The sequence below is a fragment of the Furipterus horrens genome, unplaced genomic scaffold (assembly GCF_987537825.1).
Source record: "Furipterus horrens unplaced genomic scaffold, mFurHor1.1.pri manual_scaffold_6, whole genome shotgun sequence".
NCBI classification, from domain to species: domain Eukaryota; kingdom Metazoa; phylum Chordata; class Mammalia; order Chiroptera; family Furipteridae; genus Furipterus; species Furipterus horrens.
In genome coordinates this window covers 36975436-36988970 of record NW_028327176.1, presented here as the reverse complement: position 1 = coordinate 36988970, position 13535 = coordinate 36975436, and the positions used below count along the sequence as shown (strand labels likewise).

Sequence of the window (13535 nt, the reverse complement as noted above, 5' to 3'; positions counted from 1 at the left end):
ACTTTGATTATTACAGTGAGCAATTAATCTGATAAAAAGAAATTTTAAGTATTCAGGAAACATTAAAATGTTTAATAAATTGAATAGAGCTACCTTCAACTGGAAGGCTTTTAGTAAATGTACAAGGTAGCTAAATTAGAAACTTGATTGTTATTAAAGGAAGCATTATGTTTACTTGAACATGCGGCATCGTCATTAGGTCTTATTTAGTGCTTACTGTGGGCTTAATACAAATTGAAAATAAATATGAAATATTTTTTAATCTACCATAAAAGATAGATACTGCTAAATATAATGTGGTTGGAAGAACTATATTTTGGACATTTTACAGACCTGAGTTTTAACCCTGGCATTATCACTTGTTAGTTCGATGACCTTGGGGAAATATGTTAATCTTTTTGAGCTTTGGTAATTTTAGTAGTAGATATCCCCGTCAAGGATCTGTTAACTACTGTCAGTGAAGTCGGGACAGTATATGAAGCAATATGAAGTAATATGTGCAAATTGTAAAATCTATGAAATGCAAAAAACATTGAGAAGAAAATTATTTGTAATAGTATTCTCCAGACGTAATCACTGTTAATATTTTAGAATATGTTCTTCTAGTCTATTTTCTGTGCATATGGATACTTTACAAATGCAGTAAAAAATAAGTTTTACCAAATTGGGATTATATTTTACATATTGTTTATAACTTTTGAAAAAATTAGTAACATATAATGCCAACATTTGTCTTTTTTTCTTCTGCATGAATTGTTTTTTAATTTTTAAAAAATTATTTGTTTGTTTATTTTTAGAGAGAGGGGAAAGGAGAAAGAGAGGGAGAGAAACATCACTGTGTGGTTGCCTCTCACTTGTGCCCCCAATGAGGACCTGACGTGCAACCTAGTCATGTGCCCTGACTGGGAATCGAACCAGCGACACTTGGCTCGCAGGCCGATGCTCAATCCACTGAGCCACAGTACCCAGGGCCTGCTGCATGAATTTTTAATGCTTAGTGTTCCTTGGTTCTTGGATATACTGTGGAACCTCGGTTCTCAAACTTAATTCGTTCTGGAGAACTGTTTGAAAAGTGATTTGCTTGAAAACCTAATCTTTGTCACCTGAGACATGCATGGCAGATCATACAGGTATCAGCACGAAAGAGTTGCTGGGTAGAGAATTAAGACCCAAAGTTTTGTTAGACAACTGAGACATCTTTTTCCATGAACAACTTGGTCGAGAACTGAATTGTTCAAGAATCAAGACATTTGGGAACCGAGGTTTGACTATAATTTAATCAGTCAGTTTGCTATTGTTGGACCCTTAGATTGTCTCCAACTTTTTTATTTATAAATAATTCTGTTAGTAACTTCTTTATATTTATTTTGTTTTACATATCTCTGAATTATTCTTACCTACAGATTATTAGCGATAAAACCCTAGGTACATTGGTATGGGCATTTTTAAGAGTTTTGAAAAAAAATGGCTATCAAAAAAGCACTAATTTTTACCCCTTTAGCAGTAAGAAAACGTCCATTTCTCTATTATCACCAATTAATATTACTTTTGGGGAGGAGTAGATTTCACATTATACAAAATTCAAAAAGTACAATGGTAATAGGTCTTCTATCTTAAGTAGGCACTTAGTGTGCCTTCCTAGAGGCACTTACTATGTATGACTTATTCGTTATGTCTTCTCCAGACATTCTGTATTCGCCCTTAAAAAAAAAATTATGAGTTTGATACGTTAAAGTGGTATGTTGCTGTTTTGATCTTTGGTTACTAATGAAGGTGAACATGTTCCATATATTTATTAGCTGTTTGTATTTTTTTTGTATGTGTGAATTGCTTATTCGTATCCTTTGTCCATTTTTAAATTAGATGTTCATCTCTAATTTTGAGAGTTTTTCATATACAAAGAATGCAAACTCTTGTCATGTTACAGTTCTCCCTCAGTTTTCTAAAGAATTTTTATTTTGCTTTACATTTCAGTGGACATTTTAAATTTTCACATAGGAAAATCTATAATTTTATTTACTTATTTATAGGTTTATTTTTACATTTAATTCTGATCTATTTAAAATTGATTTTGAATTCTGGTCTGAGATCATTTCATCCCACATGCTTTCTTGGTGGTGAAATTGTTTTCCTGTGCCCATCATACTCTAATCTAGTTTCTTAGTACCAGGAAACATCCTAGGGAACGCAGAAATGGAATACCGAAAATTGAGAACACTGCCACACTGCATGCCCTGGGTTGTACCATCAACTATACTATAGGTGTTGGTGCCATCTAGTGTTGTAGATAGCACTTGAAATCTATCTCATGCTCTATAATTGACCATATGGAATATAGTCAGTGGGGCAGAGAAACTGAGTTGTAGATATTTCCTTCACACTAAAAATGACTATAAAAGGATTTTAAATCTTGACACATTGCACTGAATCAAACAAATGCTTGAATCATGCTATTTTAAACATTAAGAAATGACCTTAAGGATACCCCCAAACCTGTGTTTTTTAATGAAAACTTAAAGGCTTTAAAGTTTCAGAGCCTAATGACTATTAATTTTAAATTCCAAATTTAAAAATGCTTTGACTCTTTTGGAATATCTTATTTATTTTAGATTATAATACAAGACGTCAGCATTTTTAAAGATCTTATTGAATAGTATTACCTTCAACTTCTTTACAGACTTTAGTGTTCATTTTTTAGCAACTTATGTGAAAGTATTTACAGACTCTAAAAATGCTCATCTTTTGACATTTCAACTTGTTCTGTCATTCATTTCCTAGACTAAAGTATTACTCCATGCCTTAAGGTTCAATTCAGTAGTTAATGTTGAAATGCTATAATTTAGTCCATAGAGGGCATTATATTACAGCATATTAATCTGCTGTTTAATACCTTCAGTAATGAGACATGTTTAGTTTCATAGCTCAGAATAATTAAATTTTAAAGTTTAAAACTACTGTGTAGCTATAATTGTTTATTTATTTAAAGAAAAGAATGCTATTTTCTATTACCGGAATGGAAATTATTATTTTAGCTATCAAGAATTGTATGCAAGCAATCCTCAGTTTAGAGTAGTACTATCAATCCAAATGACTGCCTCTTTCCCACTTTACTTCCTTTTATCTCTCTACATTGTAAAGAACACAGAGCAAAACAAAACCTGTGTTTTTCTGGGTTTCAGAAGAAGAGGGAGAAAAGAAATGGAAAAGGAAGAATCTTGGGAGAACTGTCTAGGGCAGACCTACAGCTTACTTATTGCTGTGTATTCCAAAATGCAGCCTTCTAATGTCTGAAATCCTACCGCTTAGAGACAAACCACACACACACACACACACACACACACACACACACACACTCACACTCACACTCTCACTCTGAGAGGATTGTAGAGGAAGGAGTTTTTAACCCTTGAGTGGTCGCATGGATGACAATAGTCATCCATGCAAAATAATCGCCAGTTTTAGTCCAATGTCGACATGACAACATTGTGTGCACTCAGATTAATAATTTTGAAAGGTGTTGCATCACCTCAGTTCTGGCCAAGTGCCTAAACTGTGCAGTTTACCCGGGATTCTGTGGCAGAGAGTTGGATGACACATGTCATCCATGCGACCTCTCATGCTCCATTCGGATATACTTGGGAAGATATTCCTCATTGGTTTTGTCGTGTTTGGGGGAGGTACTTGGGATATGGAGATTGAGGAGTGGGAAGTTGCCAAACATGAACTTTGAACAGTTTATTTCAAAAGTTTTGTGTAAGGCTGACTGAATTCAGGAAAAGGAGACTATCTCCTTCCCTCCCCTTTCCGAGGAATAGGAAGTAGGACTTAGAATTTAGACAACTCTAGCATTATAAATAAAGTACTCTTCTGTTGTCCCCTCCTTTGAAATTCTCCCTTTTAAGAGGAAATAAGATTCCTGTCCCAGATAATCAAAGTGCTGTTTTGCAAGTTGGGATTATCTGCTCTATTTGAAAATTGTCATTGAAAAAATTTATATTTGATAAATATTTGAAGGCAAACAAAATCAATGATTTAAAAAAAAAAACATATTTGCATCCTTTATTTGCCTGTGAAGTTGGGATTTAATGTGGAATAGGACCTATAAACTGTCCATATATAACTATCTCAGCTGGAGAATCATAGAACTATATAGCAAAGAACAATAATTTGTGTGTGTATTGGCACTTCTGATCTGAAAGGGTTGGGTTATTGCCTAGAATTAGACGACTTAACATATGTGCCTTCTTAGATGTGTTTTAAGGGCCTTGTCTCCTTCTAGTTTGTTCTTTTTAGCATAATGCTAATGGTAAATAGGTAGCACTTACAGAGGACCTACTTTTTGTCAGGCACTGTCCTAACCAAGGACTTTCTCTCATTCATTTGATCCTTAAAATAAGCATAGCCAATATGGATTTATATTTTTAACAAACCTGTTTTATCAAAATTTAAAACTTAAGCACTTTTTTACTTAGTTTACCAGACTTAACTCCAGTTTCAAAGCTTTTCTAGCCCTAGTAGGTGTGGCTCAGTGGATTGAATGCCAGCCTGTGAACTGAAAGGTCACAGGTTTGATTCTCAGTCAGGGCACAGGCCAGGGTTGTGGGCTGGGTCCCCAGCTGGGGGCTGTGGGTGTTCGAGAGGCAACCGATCGATGTGTCTTTCACACATTGATGTTTCTCTCCTTCTCTCCCCCCCTCCCTCTCTCTCTGAAAATAAGTAAATAAAAAGTAAATAAAAAAAATAAAAAAACCAAAAAACCTTTTCTAAGGAAGAAATGGACAAAATGTCAGTTGATTATTATGAGCTCATTTTGCCTGTAAGCTTAATAATAGCCTAAATTGCAAAGCCCGTATAAATTAAAGGATTAGATATTACTGTGTAAGGTCGAAATTTCAGGGTTCCTATTTTGATTTTTTAATCTGCCAGGGGAGCTAGTAAGTATATTTAATGTTTAGATGAATGGATATTACTATACATTTTTGTCCTCACCATTTTTTAAAATTGTCGAATCAAGTTAAGCACCAGAAGATGTGAATAGTATAGAAATCTTTTTTTTCCTCCCTCTCCTGTTAACTGTAGTAATCTCTGACTTGAAAACTATTTGGGTATTGTTTTTGAATGCTTTATTCTAATACTAAAATATTTATTGGCCTTAAGTTTTATGGGATTCATTATTAGGAAATATTTTGTACTTATGATAGTTTGGGATTTCAAAGTGTTTTATTGAGAGGCCAGATATTTTCAGCTGTGATATGACTTGGTGACAAGGCTCTCAAATATCACATTATGCAAGGGTTCAGTCAATAAAGTTTAAAGTTAAATATTAACTCATGAGCTGAGAATACTGACACGCTTTAAAAATTATTTTGCTTTATGTTTGGAGTTAGAAAAGGAAATAACTGAATCATTGATATTTTGTAGGATTTTGCAGCTCACACAATTTTACAGCAAGCTCCAGAAAATATACCTGTTATAGTGTAGCTGTCTAATCTAGAGAAGCGTGTACTTTTTTACAGAGGCTACATATTTTATATTCCATCATATCACATATTTTAAAAATTTTTAGCTGACTTGTCATTATGTTATTGCCTCTTGTGCTTAGTCAGATGGTGAAATCTGCTAAACCAGTTGTGGAACATTAATAAGACTAATAGTACTGGAATTAATGCCAGTTTTATAAAGTTGAACAAAAGTTTTAGAAATTCTGTACATAGATTTGTTTTTGTGTATTTATCAGTAAAATTTTAGTTTGGTCGTATATCGTTTTCCCAAGGCAAATAATTAGTACATGAATATTTCTCAAGCTAAAAGTCTTAATAGTTCCTGCAGCAGTGTTTAATAATTATTGAAAGATTGAGTTGAGCACATGATGATTAAGAATAAGTATATTTATAACTCTGAATTTCCAATATTGTTGAAGGAAAAATAGCCTTGCATCAGAAAGATGAAATTGTTGAAATTGAATAAAAACGTTTTTCTATTGAAGCAGCATATGTTAAACATAAATAATTTGGCTTTGTGAATCTCTGCTTATACCTTCATAAGGGTGCAAAATGCTGAATGCTTGAAGCATTAATAAACTTAGGAGAAAGTAGAAGGAGTCTCAACATTTCCCAGGCTTGAATATAAGCTATTACCCTTAATAAAAGCTATTGCAGCTTTTCTATGGTGTATCTGGAGGGCAGATCATAACAGCATGGGTTGTCAGAAGAAATATTTAAAGACTAGGGTATATCTGTTTTTTTGTTCTTCTGAATAGAAATGTTATTGAGCCTTTTAAAATTATTATATGGCGAGTAATATATTTCTATGACTAAGCTTTTCAGTCAGTTCAGTTTTATCTTATGAAGTAACCACTGATTTTAATTTTAAATGAAACTGAAAACCAGCAGTATAATTCACCCATCACTCAAAATGAAACAAAACCGAAAACTACATGGTCTTAAGCTTACTTTAGATACATTCATTGGTTAACTGTCCAAAAAACCCTCTTTTCTTTCCTTTCTTTTGGTAGGCTGCCCCTCTCCCCTGCAAAAGTAGCTCCCTTTGGTCTGAGCAGCAAGCAAAAGACTCGAACAATAAACAGAAGGAAGGCAGTAGTGCCTGAGTATTAGTAGCCTAGTTACAGATTGCACTGCGTCAGCCTGCTCCACACCCAGAGACGTCAGGTGACTTCAGTCCTGCTGCAGTTGTGCAGCAGAAGAGACCGCAGACTCCTGTTGAGGAAACGGATTTCATGTCTCAGAGGGTAGATTTTTGCAGTTACAGCTTTTCTGTTGGTATGCATAATTGATAATTGCATCTGGAGGGCAGATCGTGACAAGACATGGACGGTCAGAAGAAAAATTGGAAGGACAAGGGTATATCTGCTTTTTAATCTTCTATTCAGTTTTTGTATGTGACCAGTATATTTCTATGAATAAGCTTTGCAGTTTAGATATATGTTGAATTGAAAGTGAAACCTATGAAAGGTTTAAAAGAAAAGGATTAAAACAGCTATTTCAAGTGTTTTTGCATTTGGTTGTGTATGAGAAAATGTCATGCTGTTCTTTTTCACTGGCATTCGATTTAGTCTTTGCAGCCCTAACATTGATTAGGTTCTATTTAATCTTGCACATTTTAAACAGTATAGTTTTAACATATTTTATCTGTTGGTTACTTTGGTGTGATAAATCTACATAGCTATCTTTGTATTCCATAATGACGTATTTTTGTGACTAAATATTTTTTTAAAAGCTGACTTGGTGTAGTTGAAATTCTATCCAAAGGTTGGTAGGTAGCAGGATACTGCGTTTGCAATAAGCCTGTTTTCTTCTTTGGGAATCTTACTGGGCCTTTAAAATTATTACCAGCCTCCTTTTAATTAGATTACATTTTTGTATACCTTTAAATCATTAAAATATATACACAGTAGTTTATAATACATGTCTATTTAAGTCACTAACCTTCCTCCATATGATAACCAATCATTGATTTTGATTCTCTGTCCTCCCCTTTGAAAGCCTAGATCCTTTCAAATCTCAGTGGATCATTGTGTAAGAATTTAAGCCCATAAGTGGTAAAATGTTGACTATAATGAATATTTAAAAAGTATTCTGTAGATGGTTAAACATGTCACTTAAAAAAAAATAGAATGTGGTAGATTAAGTATATCTGATTATTTATTATAAATTACCTTAAAAATTATTAGAGCTACTAAGTAGTCCAAATAGACATTCCACACAAGCAAGTTTTATAAGTTTTTAAAAATATATCCTTCTACAGTAGCAGTGCTAGCAGAATTGGTAATGTTTCTAAAAACTATGTGTGGCTAATTACAGTAATGTTCACAATATCCTTTAAACAATTTGTTCAATAAAGAAATGTGGGGGAAAGGTGAGTTTAATATTGAAAACAGTACAGCTTCGGATTTTTACCTTTCTTTCCACGTGAATTTAATAAAGGATTTTTCTTTCTTCATCCTTCTGACCATTAGCATTTCAAAGTTAATTGGTACACTAGTTTTTGATAAGGAAAAATAGTGATAATGCAATAAATACAGGCTTTAAACATAGGTGAAAAGTCACATCAGGGCCTACTCTGAAACTATTAAGCTTCTATATTAATAATTTAAATCTTAGGCCATTTAGTAACATCATAAGTGCTTTATTTGCTGAACTACTTTAGGAATATTTTGTGATAGGAAAAATTAAGATCCGGTATAGTCTATATTATACTAGATATTTGTTGTATTTTTAGGCACTAAATATAAAATCAAATTTACTCTTAAGTGTCTCTGGGGAGTCTCACTTTGTGTGTAAGTATAATGGCCTGATGTTTTTTAGTGCCTGTCTTTGGCTTTTTTACTTGGTAAAACTAGCTTTACCTGTTTTTCTGATTCATTGGTCAAGTTATAATTTAACATTTTCTTTATCAGTAGCTAATTTTAATGTTATAGATTATATGTTATGACTTAAAGGGAAACCAGTAAGAAGCTGAAGCTGACATGGAATGAGATTTTTCTAATTTTAAGAAATGTATCTCTAGTTTTATATATTTATATATATATATTAAAGATATTTATTTATATATATATATATATATATATATATATATATATATATATATATATATATATATATATGGGGAGAGAGAGAGAGAGAGAAACATCAATGTGTGTCTGCCTCTTACGTGCCCCCCAACTGGGGACCTGGCCTGCAACCCAGGCACGTGCCCTGACTGGGAATTGAACCAGCAACCCTTTGGTTCTCAGGCTGGCAATCAATCCACTGAGCCACACCAGCCAGGGCTAATTATATTTTTTAAAATATATTTAGACCTATAGTTTTTTTCTACTGCCCCTCTTACCCCACGCCTTGCCCCCTTAAACACCATGATGGGAACATGTCCAGTCTTCTCATGGTGGTGAAGTGTATCTCGAATAATAAGTATAATGATATAACAGAAGTGAGAGATGTCATTTCAGTGTTTAAAATCACTTGAGGTTCCCCCTACCACCCCCCCCCACCCCCCCCACCCCCCCGCTGATTAACTAGTTTTTAAGACATTTTATTCTTCAGGCTAAGACCAATACTAATAATTTGTGTTCTTTTACATGTTTTTCATCTTGGATTTTCTGTTCTTAGCAGGGTACTTATAAAAATTGAAATCTACACAGTACTTGATAATTGAGGTTATATGAAAAGCATTGATTAAGACAGTCAAAAGATTTTGAAGAGCTTAAAATAAGAAGGAATGAGTAGGTAGGTGCAGGGTGAGAGAATGATGTGACCATTGAACAATATATTAACTAAGACTGAATAGAGCTTTCTGGGTAGCACAGCATATTTATAGGACAGTAGTTGAATGATAAGATTGGTATGGTTAAAAAAGATTGTAAAATCTAGGTCAGGTTTCCTCAAACTTTGTTGAAGATGAGAATCACCTAATGCTTCTTAAAAATACAGATTCCTGTGATTATACACTCAGACCTACCAAATCAGAATTTACAGTTGAAGGGCTTGGCAATTTGTATATTACACATCCTGGTCTAATTAATGTTATAATCAGGCAAATTTAGGAACATTAATCTAGGTTTTAAAGTTTCTGTTCTGGTATGTTTTGATTTGGCCAGAGTAAGATGCTTACTTAGTTTTCTTATTTGCATGATTTCTAGGCTTCCAGTTTTGATGTTTTCTGGTTTTATAAAGATACTTTGGGCCAGACTGTAGAAGACATTGGGTTTTGGACTGTATCAAGGAGATTAAAAGCCTTTGGAAGTTTTGAAGTAGAGAGCAGTGAAATGGTGCAGGTTTGAAAGACTGGTTTGCATAAGGTAACTTGGAAAAGAACTCAGAGACAAAACAGGATGACTATGTGCCCAGATCTAAAGCAAATAGTGCCTGAACTTGGCCTGAACTAGGAATGAAAAGGAAGTGACAGATTTGGGAAAGGACTACTTGACATTTGACATAGATTGGTGGGGCTAGGGTGAGGGAGGAGAGGGAGGGACTCAAAGGACACCATGAAATTTCAGTCAGACCGAAACACTGGCAGTGCCAATGCATTAGTATTTGTAGGAATAGAACTAAAGAAGGTAGAAATGCCAGGTTCAGTTTTAGAAACTTCAAATACGAAGTGATGGTAGAACATTTCTGAAGCTCAGAGGAAAGACAGGTTTAATGATAGGGAATTAGGAATTGAATGCCAAGTGAGATGACTACTGTGAGGATACAGTAGTCCCCATCCACCTGTGGGAATACATTCCAAGACCCCCTGTGGATGCCTGAAACCAAGGAGAGTACCAAACCCTATGTAGTACTGTGTTGTTGGTTCTTTTTTCCTTATACATACCTATGGTAAAATTTTGTTTATAAATTAGGCATAGTAAGATTAACAACAATATCTAATAATAAAACAATTATAACAATATACAGAAATGAAAGTTATGTGAACGTGATCACTCATTTTAGGGGATCCATTGCTGAAGTCTTTGAACAGGCTCAATGCTTTCTGGCACAGCATGTTGCTGTTGGTCGGAACATGCTTTCTGTTCATGTCTTCCACACACAAATTGAATGCCTTTCCATCTCAACTGAGTGCTTACCACACACTGGGGTCCTAGCTTTCGCAATTTGGGGCGTGACAACAAAACTAGCACAAGTTTATTTTTCCTTCACAATTTAACAGATGGAAGATTTGGTCATACCAGAGATCTTAGCAACTTCAGCATATGATTTTCCTTAATACGAGAATTTTTACCTTTTCACATAAAGGAAGCATTTTGAGGCTTCTCTTTGGCACATTTAAATTGCCAGCATCGCTACTCTTGGGCTTCAGAGCCATTATTAAGTAAAATGAGGGTTACTTGAATTGAGATTCCGCAGTTGCTCTTTAACCAAGACAGCTACTAAGTGAGTGAAGGGCGGGTTGCGTATGCATCGTGGATATTCTGGACAAAGGGATGATTCCTGTCCTGGGGGGCATGGAGCGGGGCGGCACGGGATTTCCACATGCTGCTCAGATTGGTGTTCAATTTGAAACTTATTTTCCATTTAATATTTTCAGACCGAAATTGACCTTGGGTAACAGAAACCATGAATAAAGCTGGGCTACTGTATTTACTTAGAAAGAACTGAAGATTAATGAAGGAAAGCCTAAAACCAACTTTGCGAGGCTGTGAAGGAAACGCCAGGAAAGATCAGGAAGTTAGGGCAGTGCAAGAAACAGGATATTGTAGTTCTACTGATATTAAGGGAGGAGAGAATATTCAAGAAGGAATGAGTGGTTAAATACTACAGATAAACTGTTTAATATGAAGACTGAGAAATGTTTGTGGATACTGTTGAATATTAGGAATATGAGCAACACTGTCCTTTATTCCTAGTACCTTTTGAAGTTGGCAGTTAACTCACTACAGGTTTCTGTAGGATGGGGATAGAAATGTTTCTACAATTAGAATTCAGTTTGACTATACCTTAAGACACATTAGATTTGGACCATTTTTGGGACATAACTTCCTTGCAGAGGTTCTTGTCAGGCTCCCTGATATTTACTTTGATAAACCACTTTCCGTTTCTTCAAAAGCTTAGGGTTCTAGGTGTATGCATACACTGATACTCAGGTAGAGAGGGGCAGGGGCCGCCTTCTTTTTTTTTTTTTTTTTTTTTTTATTTTGAGCAGCAGGGGTCTTGCTGCTTGAAATAAATGCTTTCTTAACCCCGGGAATGCAAAAAATTAAATAAATAAATAAACAAACAAACAAACAACCTGAGAAAGGAAACTGAGTGTTAACCAATTGAGAGACCTGTTGATTAGAAAAAGATCTCTGCTTTCAGTTCTAAACTTGGTTGAAATCCTATGGTTCAGGCCTTCATCACCTCATACAAAGTGGTTTTAGTGTTTATTCTTCTTGTTTATGTGTTGCGGGGTAATATAGCACACACACCCCCACTAAATGGGGAAATCCCTTTCATTTTAAAAATGTTCTACATTGTTTTAATGGTGTTAGTATTCTAAGTATGTACTACTAATCCCATACAGTTAAGTATTCAAGTTTTTCCTAAAGTTTTTGCAAGTCTAAACAATGCTCAAATGAATATAATTGAGTATAAATCTTGTGTTTTATCCATGACTATTTCTAACTTTCTGGGACTTCTGTTGCAAAACTACCCTCCAGAATGATTGTACAAATGTATTTGGGAGTGTGTCTCCCAAAATCTTGGCCAAGGTTAAATACTGTGTGTGCATTTCTGATGGTTTCAGCTCTTTCTGAGGTAGCTATTTCTTCAGGTTCTTAAGGAAATTACTTGGTGAGAACCAAGTGTACTTTTAAAAAGATGAAATTTGTAAATGTTTTCTCCTACTTATGGTTTCAAGCCCTCCATGGATAAGTAATGAGAGCAATGGTGGAAATATCCTCTCGCTTTTATTTACCCAAGTCTAGGTATTCCGATTTCCTCACCAAGACTCCCAGCTGGTTTTTCCACTAAATCCTATGTGTCATAACCAAAATAATCTTCCAAGATTGTTCCTCTAATTATAACACTTAAGGAGTTTTTCTTTACTTCTCACATAAAGTTTACACTGTCAGTCTGGATTTTCAAGAGGCATTTCATGGTCTAGTCCCAACCTTTATAATCCTATTTCCCATTACTTTGTCTGCAGCCACATGGAAGCACTTATTCCCTAAACATGCCTGTTCTTTGCATGGCTTGTGTTTTTTCCTCTCTAGAATGCCCTTTTGTCCATTTCATTTTGTTCAAGTTGCACTTATCAAAAGCACAGTCAGTCCTCCCTGAGGCATTGACTAATAGTTTCAGGTGGAGGTGATCCAGTGTTCAGAATTTCCACCTCTTGGTTTTCATTTTGTGGCTTTTGTTACAGTTATTTGTATGTTTATCTTGGCTCTTTTTTCTAGCCTGTAAATTCCTTGAAGGCAAGAGCAGTGGCTTCATCACTAGATCTCCTTGTTGACTTTGCACAGACTCTTAATGAAGAAAGAGGCTGGAAAGCTCTGATGTCCAGCCAGGTTTACTCTTGGCCTTGAACCCTATACATACATTCTTGGAAATGTTTTAAAATGTTTTTTCAAGCAGAAGAATTAAGAAAAGAGATTCCCTACCTTACCCCTTCCTAAAGGAGCAGTTAAATCATTTAAGCAACTTTTTATAAACCAAGACTTTTGGATTTTACCTGCAGACAAGTCATTTTTTCCAATTTTCTCACTTGATTGGTAAGATACCCAAGACAACTAAAGAGATTATTTGTTCAGGACCATATAGTTTGTGGCCTAGGGCCAGTGGTTTTTTTTTTTTTTACAATTTATATTTGTACTTGAACAACTGAAGATTGAATAAAAGCTAATGACCCATGGTTTGATATTTTATTCATGAATAGTCTTAACTATGGCATTTTATTGAACATGGTATGCATTCGTTTTTGTATGGTTTTCTACAGCAAAAGAGGCCGTTGTCTATTACGCAATGAGAGAAGGTAGGTGTTGTCAGTTGTTTAGTATTGTCCAAAGGTTAAGCCCAGTGGGAGCTCTGTGGGCC

At 34.9% G+C, this 13535-nt stretch overlaps 1 protein-coding gene across 4 annotated transcripts in view; it reads left to right on the top strand.

Annotated features, from left to right (window-relative positions):
* Positions 1-13535, top strand: part of RTN4 (reticulon 4) — a 78185-nt gene that overhangs the window by 36525 nt on the left and 28125 nt on the right. The window contains exon 1 of one of the 4 annotated variants that reach the window (XM_090281301.1): positions 6665-6860. The exons of the other annotated variants lie outside the window; for them this stretch is intronic. Within the exon in view, the coding sequence (XP_090137427.1) occupies positions 6827-6860 (34 nt within the window). The 5' untranslated portion in view covers positions 6665-6826. Of the gene's footprint in view, positions 1-6664; positions 6861-13535 lie in introns of those variants that run through there. 4 annotated transcript variants of the gene reach the window in all.